At 39.0% G+C, this 16,879-nt stretch overlaps 1 protein-coding gene across 1 annotated transcript; it reads right to left on the bottom strand.

Moving 5' to 3' along the window:
• Positions 1 to 5,658: 5,658 nt before the first annotated feature.
• On the bottom strand, positions 5,659 to 7,068 carry LOC120331039 (choline/ethanolamine transporter flvcr2b-like). The gene has a single exon (XM_039398058.2). The coding sequence runs from the start codon at positions 7,066 to 7,068 to the stop codon at positions 5,659 to 5,661; it is 1,410 nt and encodes a 469-aa protein (XP_039253992.2).
• Positions 7,069 to 16,879: the final 9,811 nt, after the last annotated feature.

Raw genomic sequence — 16,879 nt, 5'->3', positions numbered from 1 at the left:
GGAAAATTTATGAAAACAGCAGGTCGACTGTGAATGGTATTTTTAAAATAAAAACTTGAAAGTCACTCGAGAAAATTAAAATATAAAAGTTATGCGACATGTTTGCAATCTGGTGTGTAAGATAGTCATGATCTATGCTATAGCTGTTTTCGAGAAGTGTCAAAATACGACGCCCTAAAGAAGAAAAATTTCCGCCACGTACTGCTTTTACTAGTGCAGACAAACGAGCCTTTCTGACTCAAACTCATTTCTCTGCACTATATATCCCGCTCTGTATACCATCAATTCCATTAATTAATATTACACAGGCCCTCTTCACTGATGTAACTGATTTTACAAATTATACACGAGCTGTCGTTATTATACTTCGTCATCGCGGTTACAGTTGTAAATCCTTAACAAGCGCAAATACCTATTACCACGCACATTTGAACAAATACTGCTTTGCTGTTTAATTTGTCATATATCTGTCAATAACTTCATCGCCGCCTTTAGGTTGCGTTGCGTGTTTCCTCGTCCACACCCAAATCTCCTACAACCAATAAGCAATATCTAACTTCTTCCAAAGCCGGTTATCCTGATTATGCCCCTGTGTTTTTCTCTCTTCAGCGTTGAGAAGAATGACTTCCTCGTACAGAATAATGCAATACGTCATGCCTCATACTTCCTCTTAGATAATAGAACAGGAAATGAGCCATGCTTGCCTTGCAGGCAGCGCGTGTGTTCTTCTGCGCGTACACAAATATACGCTGCCTGAAAGCACGGACAGTTTCTAGGCTTGTTACATTACTGTAAAAGCCTTCTTAATACTGTGAATCTTATAATACAGATATATTCACACAGGCTATATAAAAACGTCATTTCCCAAATACCTCTTATGGTAATATAATGAACTTATTTGCTCCGAAACAGCAGTACATTTTTCTTTATTTTCTAGTATGTAATATCAATCACATCACTCTTACAGTAAAGCCTTCGTGCAATGTGTGGCAAACGCCGGCCGGCGTCGCGTGTTGTATATATAGTATATTGAATGTCGTTAGCATTACCATAAAGTATCGAAATAGACGTGGTTTTATTGATAATAATAAATCATCTTTATTTTCTATTACAGTATCATATTCATTATGCGGTAATAACCTATCTACCGTTTGTTATTCATTTTTTTGTTTTAATTTCGACTTTCTGATCAATAAAACTGACTTTGATGAAAGCCTTATTTCAAGTAACTGAGTGGGGTATGAATTATGTCTTAAAGTCAAGAGTATGCGCCCTTATACGCTTACAAGCTTTAATTCCATCACATTTAAGTGCACATTCGAAAATTACTATAAATAGGCCTATACTTTAACAATAAATCTAGTTGTTGTAATATCCTAACTAAAAATACGACTCTGCTGATGTAATCAATTGCCGCATATATTTTCCAGCAATGCCAAATTTGTTGGTGGCCAATAATTTCATTCAACCAAAAACGCGAACTCTCATAAAGAGGAAGTCTTAAACTATCTAACTTTAAGACTCACGCCCATATGGATCTTTCTAAACTGTACCCAACCTACTTTACGTATCGACGACGTTGGTCAGTATAAGATATATTACTCACAGAACAGCTTGCTTTATTGATATTCAGATCGATTTATATCAAATTAACTATCTTACATTGCACCGCGAAGATACACAAGATTGAGTGTTCACCTAGCGCAATTTACTGAATAATCCACAACGCAGAGATTGCTTCATTTGTATAAATATATACTTTGTTAGATTTTTATCACTTGCTCAAGAATGTTTGATTTTTTCGCACTGTTGAGGTTGTTATTCCATTATTGAAAGTTACCATTTTGTCGAAAATATGTGAACCATTGCATTTTCTATTTCGCTTTATTTACTGCCTGTAATCGTTCTTACTGTAGCTATCCTTGATATGTCTTATGTATCAACTTGATTAAATTTGAAAATCGATAACTCATACACTGTTTGTTCTCCTGTAGATTTACGCGGCTTTTTATCGGCTTCGACATATGTGCCTTTTATTACCAATACGATGAATCGCGACAATTTATAAATATTTATTTTGTACAGTTACAATAAACTCATTTTTACAATAGATTGCCGGTAGCGAATCAGGAAACGCAAACATCCAGTCTAAACATGCATCCAGTAAAATGCAGCGATAAATACCAAAATTAAACGAAACAAGGTGCGCAATTCAAAATTTTGATGACGTTATCATACACCCAAAAAACGAATCCCATACAGCCCACGGAAATTTTTAAAATATATATATAAAAGTAATTATAGCCTTCTAGCGAAAAGTACAATTTTAGCCACTGAAAATTTTAGAGCAATTGACCCAATTTTATATATATATATATATATGAAAATGGTTTCATTACATTTGAACCCGTAATTTGAACCCACGACGATTGCACCTGCATACTATTGCACCTACGGATATTTGAACCCATACTAACCCTAACCCGTGGATTTTAGCACTCGCATATAGATTGAACCTGCGGATATACGGGTGCAAATGTATGGGTTCAAATGTGCTGTCAGCATGAAAACACCAACAAGAACAGCAGCATAATAACAAAATGATCCATATTTACATTTTGTGTCCAATAATTCCAACTCTACATGGTGTGCGTTAGGAAGAAAAATTATGATCCAAGCCGACCATTACAGATGAATTCCCCACATCAGTCTTATATTGCCGCAATTGATGTTTAGAAAACCAATTGAACTCGATCTTTGCTCCCACCATGTTCACTTGCCATACACGAATTGGACCAGTGGATTGTTTTGCTGAATTGTTGTTGTATTCGCAACTAATGGACAATAAGTTTCAAAATTTGGGAACTTAAAATGGGATAAGCCTCTAGAGTCTAGAGTCTAGACCAGGGGTTTCCAAACTTTATTGGCCGCGGGCCAAAATTAGAATCGGAAAGATGTTCGCGGGCCGGAAGAATGTAGCGCCCAAAACTTTCATTTGACATTTTTTTGAAACATGCTCGTTCGACTCATAATAGCGCTCAATGTTGTATTCCTTCAGAACTGGAATAGTTCGTTGGCAAAGTGGACAAATCTCTATAAAGTTTGATACTTTTCAATGGAGAAATACGAACACTGTCATTTATTCAAGAAACGTCAGTTTTCTGAGTCTAGTTTTCGTTTGATTTTTGACATCTTTAAGCTTTCCTATATGACTGATAACTAAATTACTTTCCTTTGTAATTCTAACACCGGTAACCATAATTGATATACTGGTATAATTGAATTGTTACGATAAACACGTGCTTGAACTCTGATAATGACATAAATTAGCGGTATCTAGATCGCAAAAAGGTAGAAATAAAATGAGTTGAACAGTATTTCACGTAAGATCGGCGGGCCACTTTAAATCGTTACGCGGGCCGGATTTGGCCCGCGGGCCGCGGTTTGGGAACCCCTGGTCTAGACCAATGGTTGGCACGGTTTTTGGATCAGGGGCCAAAAAATTTTCCCACCTAGACCGGCGGGCCATGTAAGTATGATGTTGCAGTTATATTTTATGAACAATGTTTACACTGTTACAAAAGCACCAGTGGAAAACAATGAACCTCGTGCCGAAACTATATTTAACCGCAATCCCAACAAATTCATTACTTACAGCTACTTTTAACTAAAGCATCAAAATTTGGTTTCAGTTTGGTTGTGGCAGCATCAGACGAGCCAAATTGAATTACCTAGCGGGCCGGATTTGGCCCGCGGGCCGTACTTTGCCCATGTCTGCGCTAGACAGATATTACATATATATAAATTTAATCAATTCCGCCAAGAGTTGCTTATTTCACTATATTTTCTGCTGTGAATTAGCACCTAGGTGTCGCTGACTATATGATATTTTCGAGTCTTCCACGACACGTCATCAACCATGGAAATAAATACCTGAATCAACATTTTATTTCTTTGAGCATATCGCGCCACCACGTGGCATTACGACCGGCTAGCACGTTATCTATTTGACAAACCGCTGCTGAACTCTTAGGTTTCTCTACCTGTAGCAATTAAACCGTATTAGTATATATTTACGATTAAACTGCCACGGCGGCATATGACATGATAAAGGTGGGATTTGAGTTGAAATTTTGATTCAAGGCACAAGAATGGTGAGATAATTATTTTTTTGTGAGTCGAATAGGTTACGTCAATTAGTTGTTTTACTTGTATCTTCGTGTTCATGTATTTATGCAATGTTCTCTTGTTTATCATACCTTTCAAGGTAATATCTACAGAGGTGCTCGTAAATGTTCTTCTTTCAGCGTTGCGGGTTGTTATGTATATTTTAGAAACGCTAAAGGAAGTTTCAATACCAGGGGTTAAAATCTCTACTTTATGAACCATCGTTGTCAATGTCTCAAGAGTACGTCTTAACAAGTGAACTTGCCGTTTGCCGAAAACAGCAATTCGCCTGTAACACATTAGTTTCAATTTAAAAAGTACAATGAAGGTGGAATCTAAGCCGTTGATAAATCGATCTTTTCACGTCCCCTATGACTAGGGTTACCATTTTTTTGTGACATCAAAGCGGGACGCCTTCAAAAACCATAGCTGTGATTTTTTCATCTTTAAATTCACCGATTTTACATTGGGAGCCTACATTTGATACCATCACGGCTGTCTCCATTGACCTGGTTGTCATAGAGAGTTCAAGCGCTATCTGTCTAAATACCAGATTCAGTTCGAAAAATAGAAAGAACAAATTGTAGCAAATATCCGCTAACAATGCGGGAAAACAAACAAAACCAAACTTCCACCTTCCAGTAAGTATAGGCTACCGGTACGCTACACAGCAATAACAGTATCTAGAACATGCTAATTGGTAATGTTGGTGTATTATGCTGACTGACTGAACTACAATACATGAGATTAACATCAGGCCTGTTACGTGGCTAATGGAATATTTTCATATTAAAATGTATTCATATGAATCGCGCCGCTCTCTAAGAGTTAATTAAGCAGTCAAAGGGTGAAGACAGAACAAAGGGCATTTCGTCGCCATTTTTGTCCAAAATATCCAACAACAGGCGAGATCAATAGATTAATTGCCACAACTGAACTCAACTTTTATTCAGTAAATTCGTTATATATATATAATTTCAACATATCATTAAACGTTCGGGCAACATATAAATGCAATATATTAGGAAAATAGAATTATTTAAAAAGCCTAACCTAACCCATAAAAAGACGATTTCGCGCTTGATGGCCCTACTCCTCGCGCAAAAACGTAATGTAGCCGGCTGTAGTAAAAGATTGCACACCCCATTGCATTACATGAACCCCGAAGAGAACGACATCGAATATATAGTGCGAATTTTAGATTTAAGTATGATATTATGCATTACGTTGAAATGAGAATTTTTAAATAAAATGAATGCCAGAGTTCTGAAATGCCATACCTTATGAAGTATGATCCTAAAAAGCAAACGGGTGTTAAACCTAGCAAGTACGTGGATTATAATCAACAACATCAACTGTCAGTTCTGGCAATAGGCACAGTTGATTGAAGTTTAAAACGCTTAATTCAAATCGAATATTTTAGCCGCACTGTTTCTTTCAGTGCTTGATGTCAGATATAATTGTGTTTTGCGATTGTTTCTCCAGTTGATGCTATTTTTTATTTCCATCAATTGCTTCATTCTCGTATTTAAATCTTTTCATCTCCGGTTCGATGCTGACAGTAAGTATTTGAATAATGATGAAAAGAATAAGAACAATGACGTAGAATTGCACTTTTCCAAATTGTGTCATTACTGCACGAATAATAATAGGGAGCAGTACACAAAAAACACTTCCTATTAACGAAACTAAAATCCCCTGCGTAGATTCTTGTACCGTGGGGTATACATGTTGCTTTAACATCTCTTGTATGAAAGGATAGAACGACATCATTGACAGTCCGTACATGAAGTTACTGATATATTCCAGTACTTTAATATTATATATGAATGTCAGCATTGTCAAAACTACGTTAACACAAATGGAAAAACTTATTATATTGGCAACTGGATTGTAGGATTTCAATCTATCTACTATGGCGCCCATTCCAATAGAGCCAACGATCCCGCCGATAGAATACGATGTCAGAACAAAACCTCTATTAACGGATATGTCAGCGGCATCGTCAGACAACAAGGTGCTGTTTCCCAATTCTAACTCTGATTCGTTTGCTGGTACAAGCATATATTCAGAAACAAAAACACCTTCGATTATGGAAAACATCAGGACTAGTGTAAAACTTGTTCTGTCCGTAATGACGTACTTTGTTTCCTTTGCAAAGCGCAGTAATGTTGTTTTGTAGCTATCTTGGTCAGCTCTTTTTGCTATTGATAATCTTTGTAATTCAGCGTGAGATGGAGGAAGTTTCGGCAAATTTGGTATAACCAAGCATACAATCAGTGAAGAAATACCGCCCAGTATAGACATTGCCAGTAGCAATAATGCAACACGGTTCATCTTGTCTGATAAATCGATATTTTCACCAAACAATACAACTGGCATCGAGGAGGCCACAATCACGGCGGCCATGGTTGCGAACCAACCAATACCCAAAACAGTCGCTTGCTCCATTTCTCCAAACCAAACTGTCGCAGTCACCGGCCCTAAAGCATAGAACACGGCACATACAAAACCAACCGCAACCTCTGCTACAATGCAAATAAAAACATATTTCCCAACGTAAATTACAAAGGAACATATGGCGAATGTTACAGTTAGTACGCTTGTCGTACCAACATACCATATTTTCACGACAGTGGGTTTTAGAGAAAATAGATATCCAATAACTGGTCCTGCTATAACTTCTCCGACGCCAGCACTTAATGTTAGCCAATCTATGGTTTTTTGAGAAACTCCGAAGTGTTCTGACAAAGTTTCGTTAATAACTCCAAAAAAATGCCAAGCGAACTGGACCAAGAATCCACTTAAAAACAGTAAACATGCCACTAGCCATCTCTTCATATATAATTCAGTTTCTTTGGCAACTAACGGTGTGGAGTTATCTGCTTCTTTTCCGGCCATCCTTGTTCCAGATGAAGATTCAGAGAATTGAATCAAATGTGCATTACAGGCGAATGCTTTCCGATTCTCTGCTGACTCTTTTTTCGAAGCTGTCTAAGCTATCTTATCATATGTTAAGCACGCACATGGGAAGTAAATATACAGTGTAAACTACGACGAATAGTGTAAGATGCGGGAGAGAGAGAGGACGTGGCAGGAAATATAACGTTAACTGACACGAACGGCTTTATGAACGAAGTGAAAATTAATATGCAAATTTCCGGCACGTTAAATGTTTTGATTAATTAGTGTTCGACTTGGGATAAAGGCGCGAAAAGACGCCATACTTCTTTTCTGCATATAAGAAGCGGCACACACGTACGACCTATAGATAGTTTTTGTTATGTTGTTGCTATTTGTCATAGAATTTTATTGTTATGAAAAAGTCGCTTTACTTCTTGATTACTGGACCAATTTTCAGTGATTGAAGATTTAATTTTTTGCCAGAAAGCTATTACTTTTATTTATTTCAAATGTTTCTATGAGATTCGTTATTGTGTGGTATGACGTCACCAAAATTTGCCACCTCGTGGCGGTTCCGCCAGCGCATATCAGCCGATCCATCTTCAGCGATTGCCGGTCTAACTGGTGTTTAGCAAAAGAGAGAAGTTTTTTTTTATGTGGAACGGTGGCCTGTGGGACTTGATGTGGCAATACAGAAGTACCTATTTGTCCGTTTAGTCGAGTTTTTCGTTTGGTGTAGTCAAATTGTTCGGTTTCCGATACGGCTACTGGTAAGTTACCGCATATGATTTTCGGGGAATTGGTGGTAAAATATTCAGTTTTGCCTCCGTGTCCACATATTTGAGCATAGCACCCTTGTTTTCATTTCTTCTGTATGTCTATCTGTGTGTAAAGTTGTTGCTCCCAAAGAGCTGGACAGACCTATAAATGAAATTTTCTCACGTAGGTTATCCTGTCACCCCAGTATTTGCGGGTTACCCAAAGTCAGGATTGATGCTTTGGTTCCATGGCACCAACGAAAAACACGTGGATCGGTAAAAAATTTTCCGATTTCCTCATAGTTTTTTGCAATTCTCTAGTCAACTAAATCAAATATTAAAATTCCGATAACGCTAACCTCCGCTGACGACAATTCGCTTTTGAACATGCCGTCCTTCATCTCGGGACTCAAGCATCAGCGGAGATCCTTACTGGTCCTACCTGCTTGTTGTTACATCCTTCTCAATTAGCAGAGGTGTTGCCGAAAGATTTTTGCTGCTGATTTGTTCAATTTAGTTTTTAAAACTTCATGTCAGAAAAATATTTGTCGTTTAATTATGGTAAGTTATGAGTTAAGTTACAAACTTTATTTGCAGGCCGACGATTTTCAAATTTTTGAGAACGGCGTCCTATAGAACCCGTGCGACTGTTTGCGGATTGAATACGCGACATCGCTGTGGTGATGCTGGTATTCATGTGCTCCGCCATTGGAAAATTTCCATGCTTAAATAGGTAAACTTTGGACAGTTTCTGAACAGCTCAAAGGCTTTACCGGTGCATCATGAAATTCTTTCGACACTTTCGAATATACGACGCAACTACTGCGATTCAGATCCATTAGATAGGGTATTTGGTGTGTGTTTCGATGAATAACCGATACGTTTTGTTACAAAATTTGATTTAAACGTATGAGTATATATGTACCGAAATTCACGAACAAAATGGTGAACCTGGTTGTATCGCAACCCTTAGATATGGTAGTGTAAGAACTTTCGATCACTGTGCAGTCTTTTTGGGCAGCCCTTCATAAAATTAAAACGATTTTGGTAAATTCAAATTTTGAATTAACCTAAATTTCAACGTTGTTCTTTAATAAATACACGATTGCACTGTTTCGTTTACATTCAAACTCGTTTTTGTTCAACCTCGTTTTTGTGAACCCAAAAGTTTGGGAGAAATTTGTCGACAAAAATGGACAACAATTGTTTATACAAATACTATATTGAATGGAATTTAGATAGTCATAGAAAAATTGCTTATTTTTCATATCCATTGAACTCGCTTGTCGTTGATTGACGCATCCGGTAAATCGTTTGTGCTATAGTCTCAAAGCAGCCGCGATAAGAAATCCTGAGTGGTGAGCTGTAGCCTGAACGCAGAATAGACCTTAGTCATTCAAAACCCATCCTACGCGCGAAAAATTGAAGTGGCATAAACAAAACGATTTTAACATTAGCTCTTATGGGGAATGTGATCACCAGAGCAGAAATATGCATTTTTTGTAATTATCTAGTTATCTTTCATTGTAGACGTGTGCAGTTTTAAGGATAGAATATTATTATTAGATTAGAATATTATTATTTATACACTTTTTGATATTTTCATCATGATAAACATGATCAAGATTTTTGATAATCATTCATTGAAATTATAATGGGCGTGGTGTTTCCGCTGGCGTCTTTCTCACTAAACCATGACATTCTGCCAACGGTTGTGGTCTGTGAAATATGCGCTCCAACTGCTCATGTTTCTTTAATATGTGATAACAGAATACCGGAACCACAACTTACCGTGTTTGGCGTTTAAAGAAGGACCCATTTTAGTTAGTAAAGTTTAGTCGGAATGGCAGTCTGTTCACCTATTCAGTCAGATTCACTTTTCCTTACTGGCTTTGCGCATATCCTACCGGTAAATCGAGCGGCTTTTCTCTGAAGGCATGCTGACGTGTTTTTTCACCTAGTTGGGGTGACGGTACTGTTATTGAATTTGATGTAATAGGTTGGAGATATTTATCTTTGTTTTTGTATGCAACTTATCCTATCGGGACCTATTTGCTAACAATTCCGTTATGATTTAGTTTTCACCCCCTTGGTACGGTACTGGTAGTTTAAAATAAATAACACGTCAGCATGCCTTCAGTAGATGGTTGCTAACAGTACAGGTATAAATGCGTAAAACCAGTAAAAAAAAACGCGAGTGAAATGACTGTAGATAAAAGGCTCAATTTCAGGCTTATTCCTTACGCCCATTCCTATTATAGAGCCAATAATCCCGCCGATAGAATACGCTGTCAGGACAATACATCTATTTACGGATATGTCAGCGGCATCGTCAGGCAACAGGGTGCTGTTCCCCAATTCTATCTCTGATTCGTTTGCTGGTACAAGCATATATTCAGCAACTAAAACAGTATCCATGATAGAAAACATCAGAACGAGAGTCAAACATATTCGTTCCGTCAGGCCTGATTACATGTCCATCAAAACCAGTCCAGCGAACCGGTTCGGTCAAAGTGGTCTCGGAGACTACTTAGTGGCCTCGATTACATGTCCAAACCAACAAGCTGAAAACAGTTTTGGAGTTGCCGGATTAAATCAAATAAGTCATGGTTTGCAAACACTGCATATATTTTATTTTCAATAAATTCAATACAAATGTTAATTAAAGCATTAAAATTATATGCACGTTCTTGAAATTCTTTGAAGTTATTTGCAGAATATGATAAGGGATGGGTCGCTTTCCCGTTGAAATTTGCCCACAATCTAAGAACAAAAACGACAAATTTATTGGGGGCATAAAAGATTTTTTAGACGATTTAGATAATTTTGGCCGACCATCCAGCGTTCAACGCTGCAGACTACTGGCACCTTACGCCACACGATCCATTCAAAAATCACAGTAGGCCTACAGTTACCAGTAGTCTACTGATAGACTGGCAACCAAATTAAAACAATTACATTTTATCAACCAAACACTTGTGTGAAGTGGGCTCATCATATGTAAACAGAAGCACTTTCATTATTTAATATCGCCCTACTACTGCAACTTTACCGACACTGAAGCTTTGTATTTATGCTGGTGCCGGTATGTACAGTAAGGGTACCGGTACCAGCTAGCTAGGATGCGGTATGGCTGTATAGTGCAATTCCAAAAGAATTCTCAATGCAAACTGAAGTGGTACTGCGCTCAGTTTATACCAATAAATCTTTAGACATCAAGATTTAATTCTCTGTTTCAAAACAACAACCTATCATGCCAATATGCCGGGATCCCACCAGTACCGGTATTTCAAATTTGTGTTCAGCAGCGACACAATAGATGCGGAAGATGTTTAAATTAATCTTGCCCTATCTAGCTGAATTTTTATTAGTTAAAAAAAGCAACTCACTTACCAGAGATCCAAAAGAAAACAACTGCCGTACCTCCTTCGATCACGGTGATTCACGATTTCTCGAGTAGCACGGCGAAGCAACTGAGCAAGACCGGTTAGCTCACTCCCAGACCTCCTAAATAGGAGGCCTGATGTTCTGGACCGATAGCATGGATTTGAATCGCAGGCGAACCACTGAAGCGTGAATATGTGGTCTGCTAGACCGGTTCCAGCGGACATGTAATCAGGCTTGTTAGGCAGTCAGTAGTGTTGATTTGTAGCTTTTTTGCTCGGCTTCTCTTACTGTCGTTAGTCTTTGTATTTCAGCAAGCGATGGTGGAACTTTTGGCGAATTTGGTATAAACAAGCACAAAATGAATAAAGAAATTATTGCAAGTGTGGACATGGCGTAAAGGCATAGCGCCACATTGGGCATTTTTATTGACAAGTCAGTAATTCCAGTAAATAGTAAGCTTGGCTATATTGAAGCCGCGACCCCTGCGGCCATCATAGCGGACCAACCGATACCCATGACGGTTGCTTGCTCCCTTTCTCCAAACCAAACTGTGGCTTTCACTGGGATTAGGGCAAAGTACACAGCGCATACAAAACCAACTACAACCTCTGCTATCATGCAAATAAAAAGATACTTTCCGACATATATCACCGTAGCAAAAATGGCGAAGGCTATTGCCTAAACACTAATTGTGACAATATACCATATTTTTACTGCAGTTGGCTTATGATTGAAAAGATAACCAACAACTGGCCCTCCGGCGAACTGTCCAAGTGCGGCACATATGGTTAGCCAATCTATAGTTTGAAATGCGATGCGTGTCATGCAAACATGATGAAAAATCTACTCGAAAATAGTAAACATGCCACCAACCATCTGACTCTATACAACTCAGTTTCTTCACTCTCTAAAAGTGTCGCTGTTTACTTTTTTCGTGGTCCATCATAGGACTCTAAGTCTTCTCGTACTGCTTTAACAGTCGAATGTGATAACAGTTTCGTACAAGTATTCATTTTGCCAACGAATTCTTCACGAACGTTGGATGAAAGTTATTAGCGGAAGGAAATTATATGCACCTGATATTAAGACGGAAAATGCTGGGAGTTGGTATCTTCCTTTTGAAAAGATATATATATATATATCAGTACGTAAGAAATATCCCAGCAGACGTATAATTTTGTAGTTTCTATGACCCTGTTTAAGTAACCCTAGAAACTAGTACAAACTTTCGTCGATGAATTTCCAATTTGAAAAATATTCGTCTCCGCATTTCTGAAATGAGGAAACTTGTTTTTAGTGAGTTTGAAACAAAAGCCAAACGGTGTTCAAAATTTACAATTACTGTATATTAGTACTCTTAGTTTGAGTTGGCGACAACATGATTTTGTAATGATCGTTTTGTTAAAAAGCTCAGAAAATAAAATGATTGAGTTAGAGGAGGAAGTAAGTAGCATCAGTCCGTCCTAACGACCTCTTTCTTTCAGTAGAAATGAAAGCTGGTGATTGGATGCTAGTCAAAGTAAATAGTGGCCTCCGGCATACCACAACATACTGCTATGTTATACAAACCTTGGAAAGCTATGACCCGGATAAAGACCGGCCATCGATAAATCAATCTAGCAAAAACTAAATTCCGAGTTAAAAAAGTGGCTTCTTTGAAATAGATTTGGATGATGTTGTCTGCTCTTTGGAAGATCCAGCACTCACCAGAGACAGAGCAGTCAAATACAAATTTGTGGGGACTGTGGATGGCAGAGAGGCATAGCTGTGCTGTAAATTTCCAGAATATAAATACTGGCTATTCGATGATTTATGACAATTCGTTGCAAATTACATACTTTTATTTATAATTTTATGAAGAAAAAAAACAGCTTCATTGATTGTAGAAATCTTGGTAAAATTATGTTTTACAATACGCATTGTGTTCTAGTTTTTTGACACCCCTTGGCCCATACCTCACATGATAATTTTTTTTTGTAAATGACATTTTTGTGAAAAAATTCACTTTTCTCCAAGACTGGTTCTGAAAACCCAAAAACAATGCTGGGAATGGTTAGCTGTTTTGTCGAACATTCAAGGAGTGGACGAGTGATTATTTAGTGCAAAGGACCAAAACAGTATGGCTTACCAAAGTTTGGTGGCCTATACATCTCCACTTTTCCCCTACTTAGTAGCAATCCATTGCCTCTCCTGGTCTTTTCATTATACTTTTTTATTATTATACTGTTTACAAATGTTTCTGGAGCCGTAATCCACGGTCAATTGTTTTTATCTATTTTGACTCATTGACTGACTTAATTTTTGTTCACTTATACATACCTGTCCAGTGGCGGCGCGTCAATAGGGCCAACCGGGGCAATGCCCCGGTTGTTTTTTCGGTATAATAAAAAATATTGGAAGAATACCTCAATATCGGTTGCACAGACTGTCTACACTAGCCATATTCTCCCGACATGGTTCATTTTTCGCTCGCAAAGCCTTCGCCGAACGTCGACGGGCGTACATTCTGCGCAGAAACTTGGTATAAAAAACCCGAATGGTTGTGTTACAGCGAGGACAAAAATGCACTTTATTGTTTTTATTGCCTACTTTTTGCTACCGCCCGTGACTCACGTTGGTGTAAATTTGGTTTTAGAGATTTTAAACATCTTTCCGAGCGTGCCAGGGATCATCAATCTTCTATGGAGCATCTGGACAATGCAGTAAAATACCGAACATTCGGAAATGTTAATATTGCAGCACAGTTGGATGAAGGGCGCGCGGTTTCTATTCGTCGGCACAACCAAAACGTCGAGAAAAACCGCCATGTTCTCGGTCGATTGATAGATGTTTTGAAGTTCCTTGGTTGTCACGAGCTGTCCCTCCGTGGGCACGATGAACGGGCTGGCTCTTCTAATAGAGGGGTATTTTTGGATATGGTGAAATACACCCCATCCCTAGATACAGTATTGAGAGATCATCTTGATGCCGCAACTGTTTCGAAAGGGACATCTAAGGATATCCAAAATGATTTGCTCGACTCAATGTATAAAATTTATTTACAACATTTGGCTCTGGAAATTGAGAATTGCCAGTTCCTTTCGATTCAGTCTGACGAGACAACTGACATCACGTGCGTTTCCCAACTGGCTGTGATTTTTCGGTTTGTGAAAGATGGTAAACCTACCGAGAGATTTCACAGCTTTGTACCAATCGTTGATCGCACGGCTTGCGGGATATCGGCTGTACTGAAAGAAGTGTTACAGCCTTACAACGCGAAGTCAAAATTGATAGCTCAAACTTATGACGGCGCGGCAGTCATGACCACCTTCGCCAGATATGTAGCCGCCGTCTCCCAGCTTGTGCACCAACACGTTGGAACTTCCAATCACGCGTGGTGCAGGGCGTGTCCGAAATTAGGTCTGAGCTCATTGAGTGTTTCAATGGCATTCAGAGCTCTCCGGTTTGGGACGAACGCTCTGTGCAGTCGTGTATTTCAGACTTCTGCGATGCTGTATCTCGTATCCGGGAAACAATAAAATACGACGACACATGGAGTGCTTCTTTACGCCGCGGGCAAACAACGGAGCGTTTGATTTTGTCTGCAAAGGAATGCTGTGACATTCTGGTGAATCAAATAGGCGATCGTCTGCGCACTGAACACCTTGCCGCGTTCTCTTTGATGAACCCCAAAAATTTTTCAAAATTTGCACGTCAATTTTCCATCCATTTGTTGGCTACTGTCTACAAATTTTACCCCATGATAAACGTGGGTAAATTGGAAAATGAATTGCGATGTATATACACCAATCAAACTTTTTTGAACATCACATCAACTTGCGCGCTCTATGGGTTCCTCTCATAGATAACACTCTAGTAACTACCTTTGCGGCGTCTGCAAAATTTTTGGACATCATTTTGACGACGCCTATTTCTTCCGCCGACGCAGAACGAACATTCAGCACGCTGAAGCGTATTAAAACGTATCTCAGAAACACAATGAAGCAAGATAGATTAAATTCCTTGGCTGTTTTATCCATTCACAGAGACGTTATTTCTGGGATGCATGACTTTAATCAGCGCGTTATTGAGCATTTTGCTTCCAAGAAACCGCGGCGTGTTGCATATATGTTCAAGCAGTAGAAGTCTAGCAGCATATATATCTATGAGTGAGCGACGCATGTCCTTATCTTTGCATTAGCTTTCCTTTCTTCATAGTAACGTTTTAAACCTTATTTTAGGTTTTTTCTTCTTTCCCGAAGTTTCTGGTAATTTCCTTTTGGAAGAGGTTTCAAAATATGCTTGAAATTTAACTGAAATCTGGGTGGAAAAATGTGATTCATTGGCCATTCCTTCGGTTTTGAACTTTCTAAAAATACGTGCGGCCCGCCAATGACTTGCAATCTTTAATTTTGTCCCACCTGCGACAAAAGTTTGCCGACCTCAGACTTTAGAGCCAGTGAAGTTATACAGTCATCCCAACTCAAATCCTCGACCTACTACCCTATCTCCCTCGACCCACTGCCCTATGTCCCCCCGCTCTCCTACTCTTGATCCGCTGTCCTGTCTCCCTCGCCCAACTGCTCCATCTACCTCAACCTTCCTATCCTCGACCCACCGCCCTCCTTACCACAACCTTCCTATCCTCGACGCACTGCCCCCTACCTCCCTCAACCTTCCTATCCTCGACCCACTGTCCTATTTCCCCCAACCTTCCTATCCCCTTCAACCTTTTTATCCTTGACTTATTGCCCTATCTCCCTCAACTCTTCTATCCTAGATCCTCTGCACTATCTGCCTCAAACTCCCCACCCTCGACCCACTGTTCGACCTCCCTCAACTTACTTATCTTCGACCCACGGCGCTATACCACTCAGTACCTAACCTAACGGCGCCATGATCACGACTCGATCGTCAAAATGAACTTTATTACCTTGTGCCAAACTTTCATGTCTTATACTGGTCGAGTATGCCAATGAGATGATTCAATCGTACGTCGACAAAACATGATTGACGGCATTCGTAAATGTAGGCTGGAATGTCAATTGGTAATCAATAACCATAATTAGTGGCTTAAAAATGTGCTACTAAACCGGAGTTCAGTTTGTGCGCCATCTTGGTGAGCATATTTCAGGAGGTCACAAATTTCTTTTAAGTGACTGAGAAGGCTGAAAAGTCAAAAACAGTCAAAAAGATAAGTCGCTCAGTACATAGGCGTAGCCAGGGTGGCAGAGGGGCCATGGCGCCCCCCCCCCCTTCAAATTTTCGAGAATTCCATTTGTAATCCACCAGTTTTGTGGCAATCTTGTCTTGTCACGCTTGCTGATTGTCATTGTTACGTCACAAAGGCTGTTCGCTGTTATGAGCAGTTTGGGAAAGACTGTTTCGTTAGCTTTCGGTCAGTTACTCGGTCTTGATTTGTTCTTGCCGGTTTTATATTCGATACGCTTGGATTTTGATGACCAAATTACTTCGATGGCTAAATTTAAACATGCGAAATGCGATAGTTTTTTTCAGCGAAATAAAGAGTCGCTTTCGTTAAAAACATCAATAAGCGCTACTCAGGCTGTGGATGCACCGGTTACGTCAGTTACGTGACTACGTCTATCACTTCTATTCCCGAAGATAAACTAATATTCAAAGAAGGGAAAACAAATGATCTTGGATTTTTTCTTAAGAAACAT

Source organism: Styela clava, chromosome 6 (genome assembly GCF_964204865.1).
Source record: "Styela clava chromosome 6, kaStyClav1.hap1.2, whole genome shotgun sequence".
Lineage (NCBI taxonomy): Eukaryota > Metazoa > Chordata > Ascidiacea > Stolidobranchia > Styelidae > Styela > Styela clava.
Note: the sequence above shows the minus strand (reverse complement) of the source record. Positions and strands in the feature narration are given on the sequence as shown.

Coding starts and splice junctions, on each gene's coding strand:
- LOC120331039 (XM_039398058.2), bottom strand. CDS start 7,068: ATGGCCGGAAAAGAAGCAGATAACTCCACACCGTTAGTTGCCAAAGAA.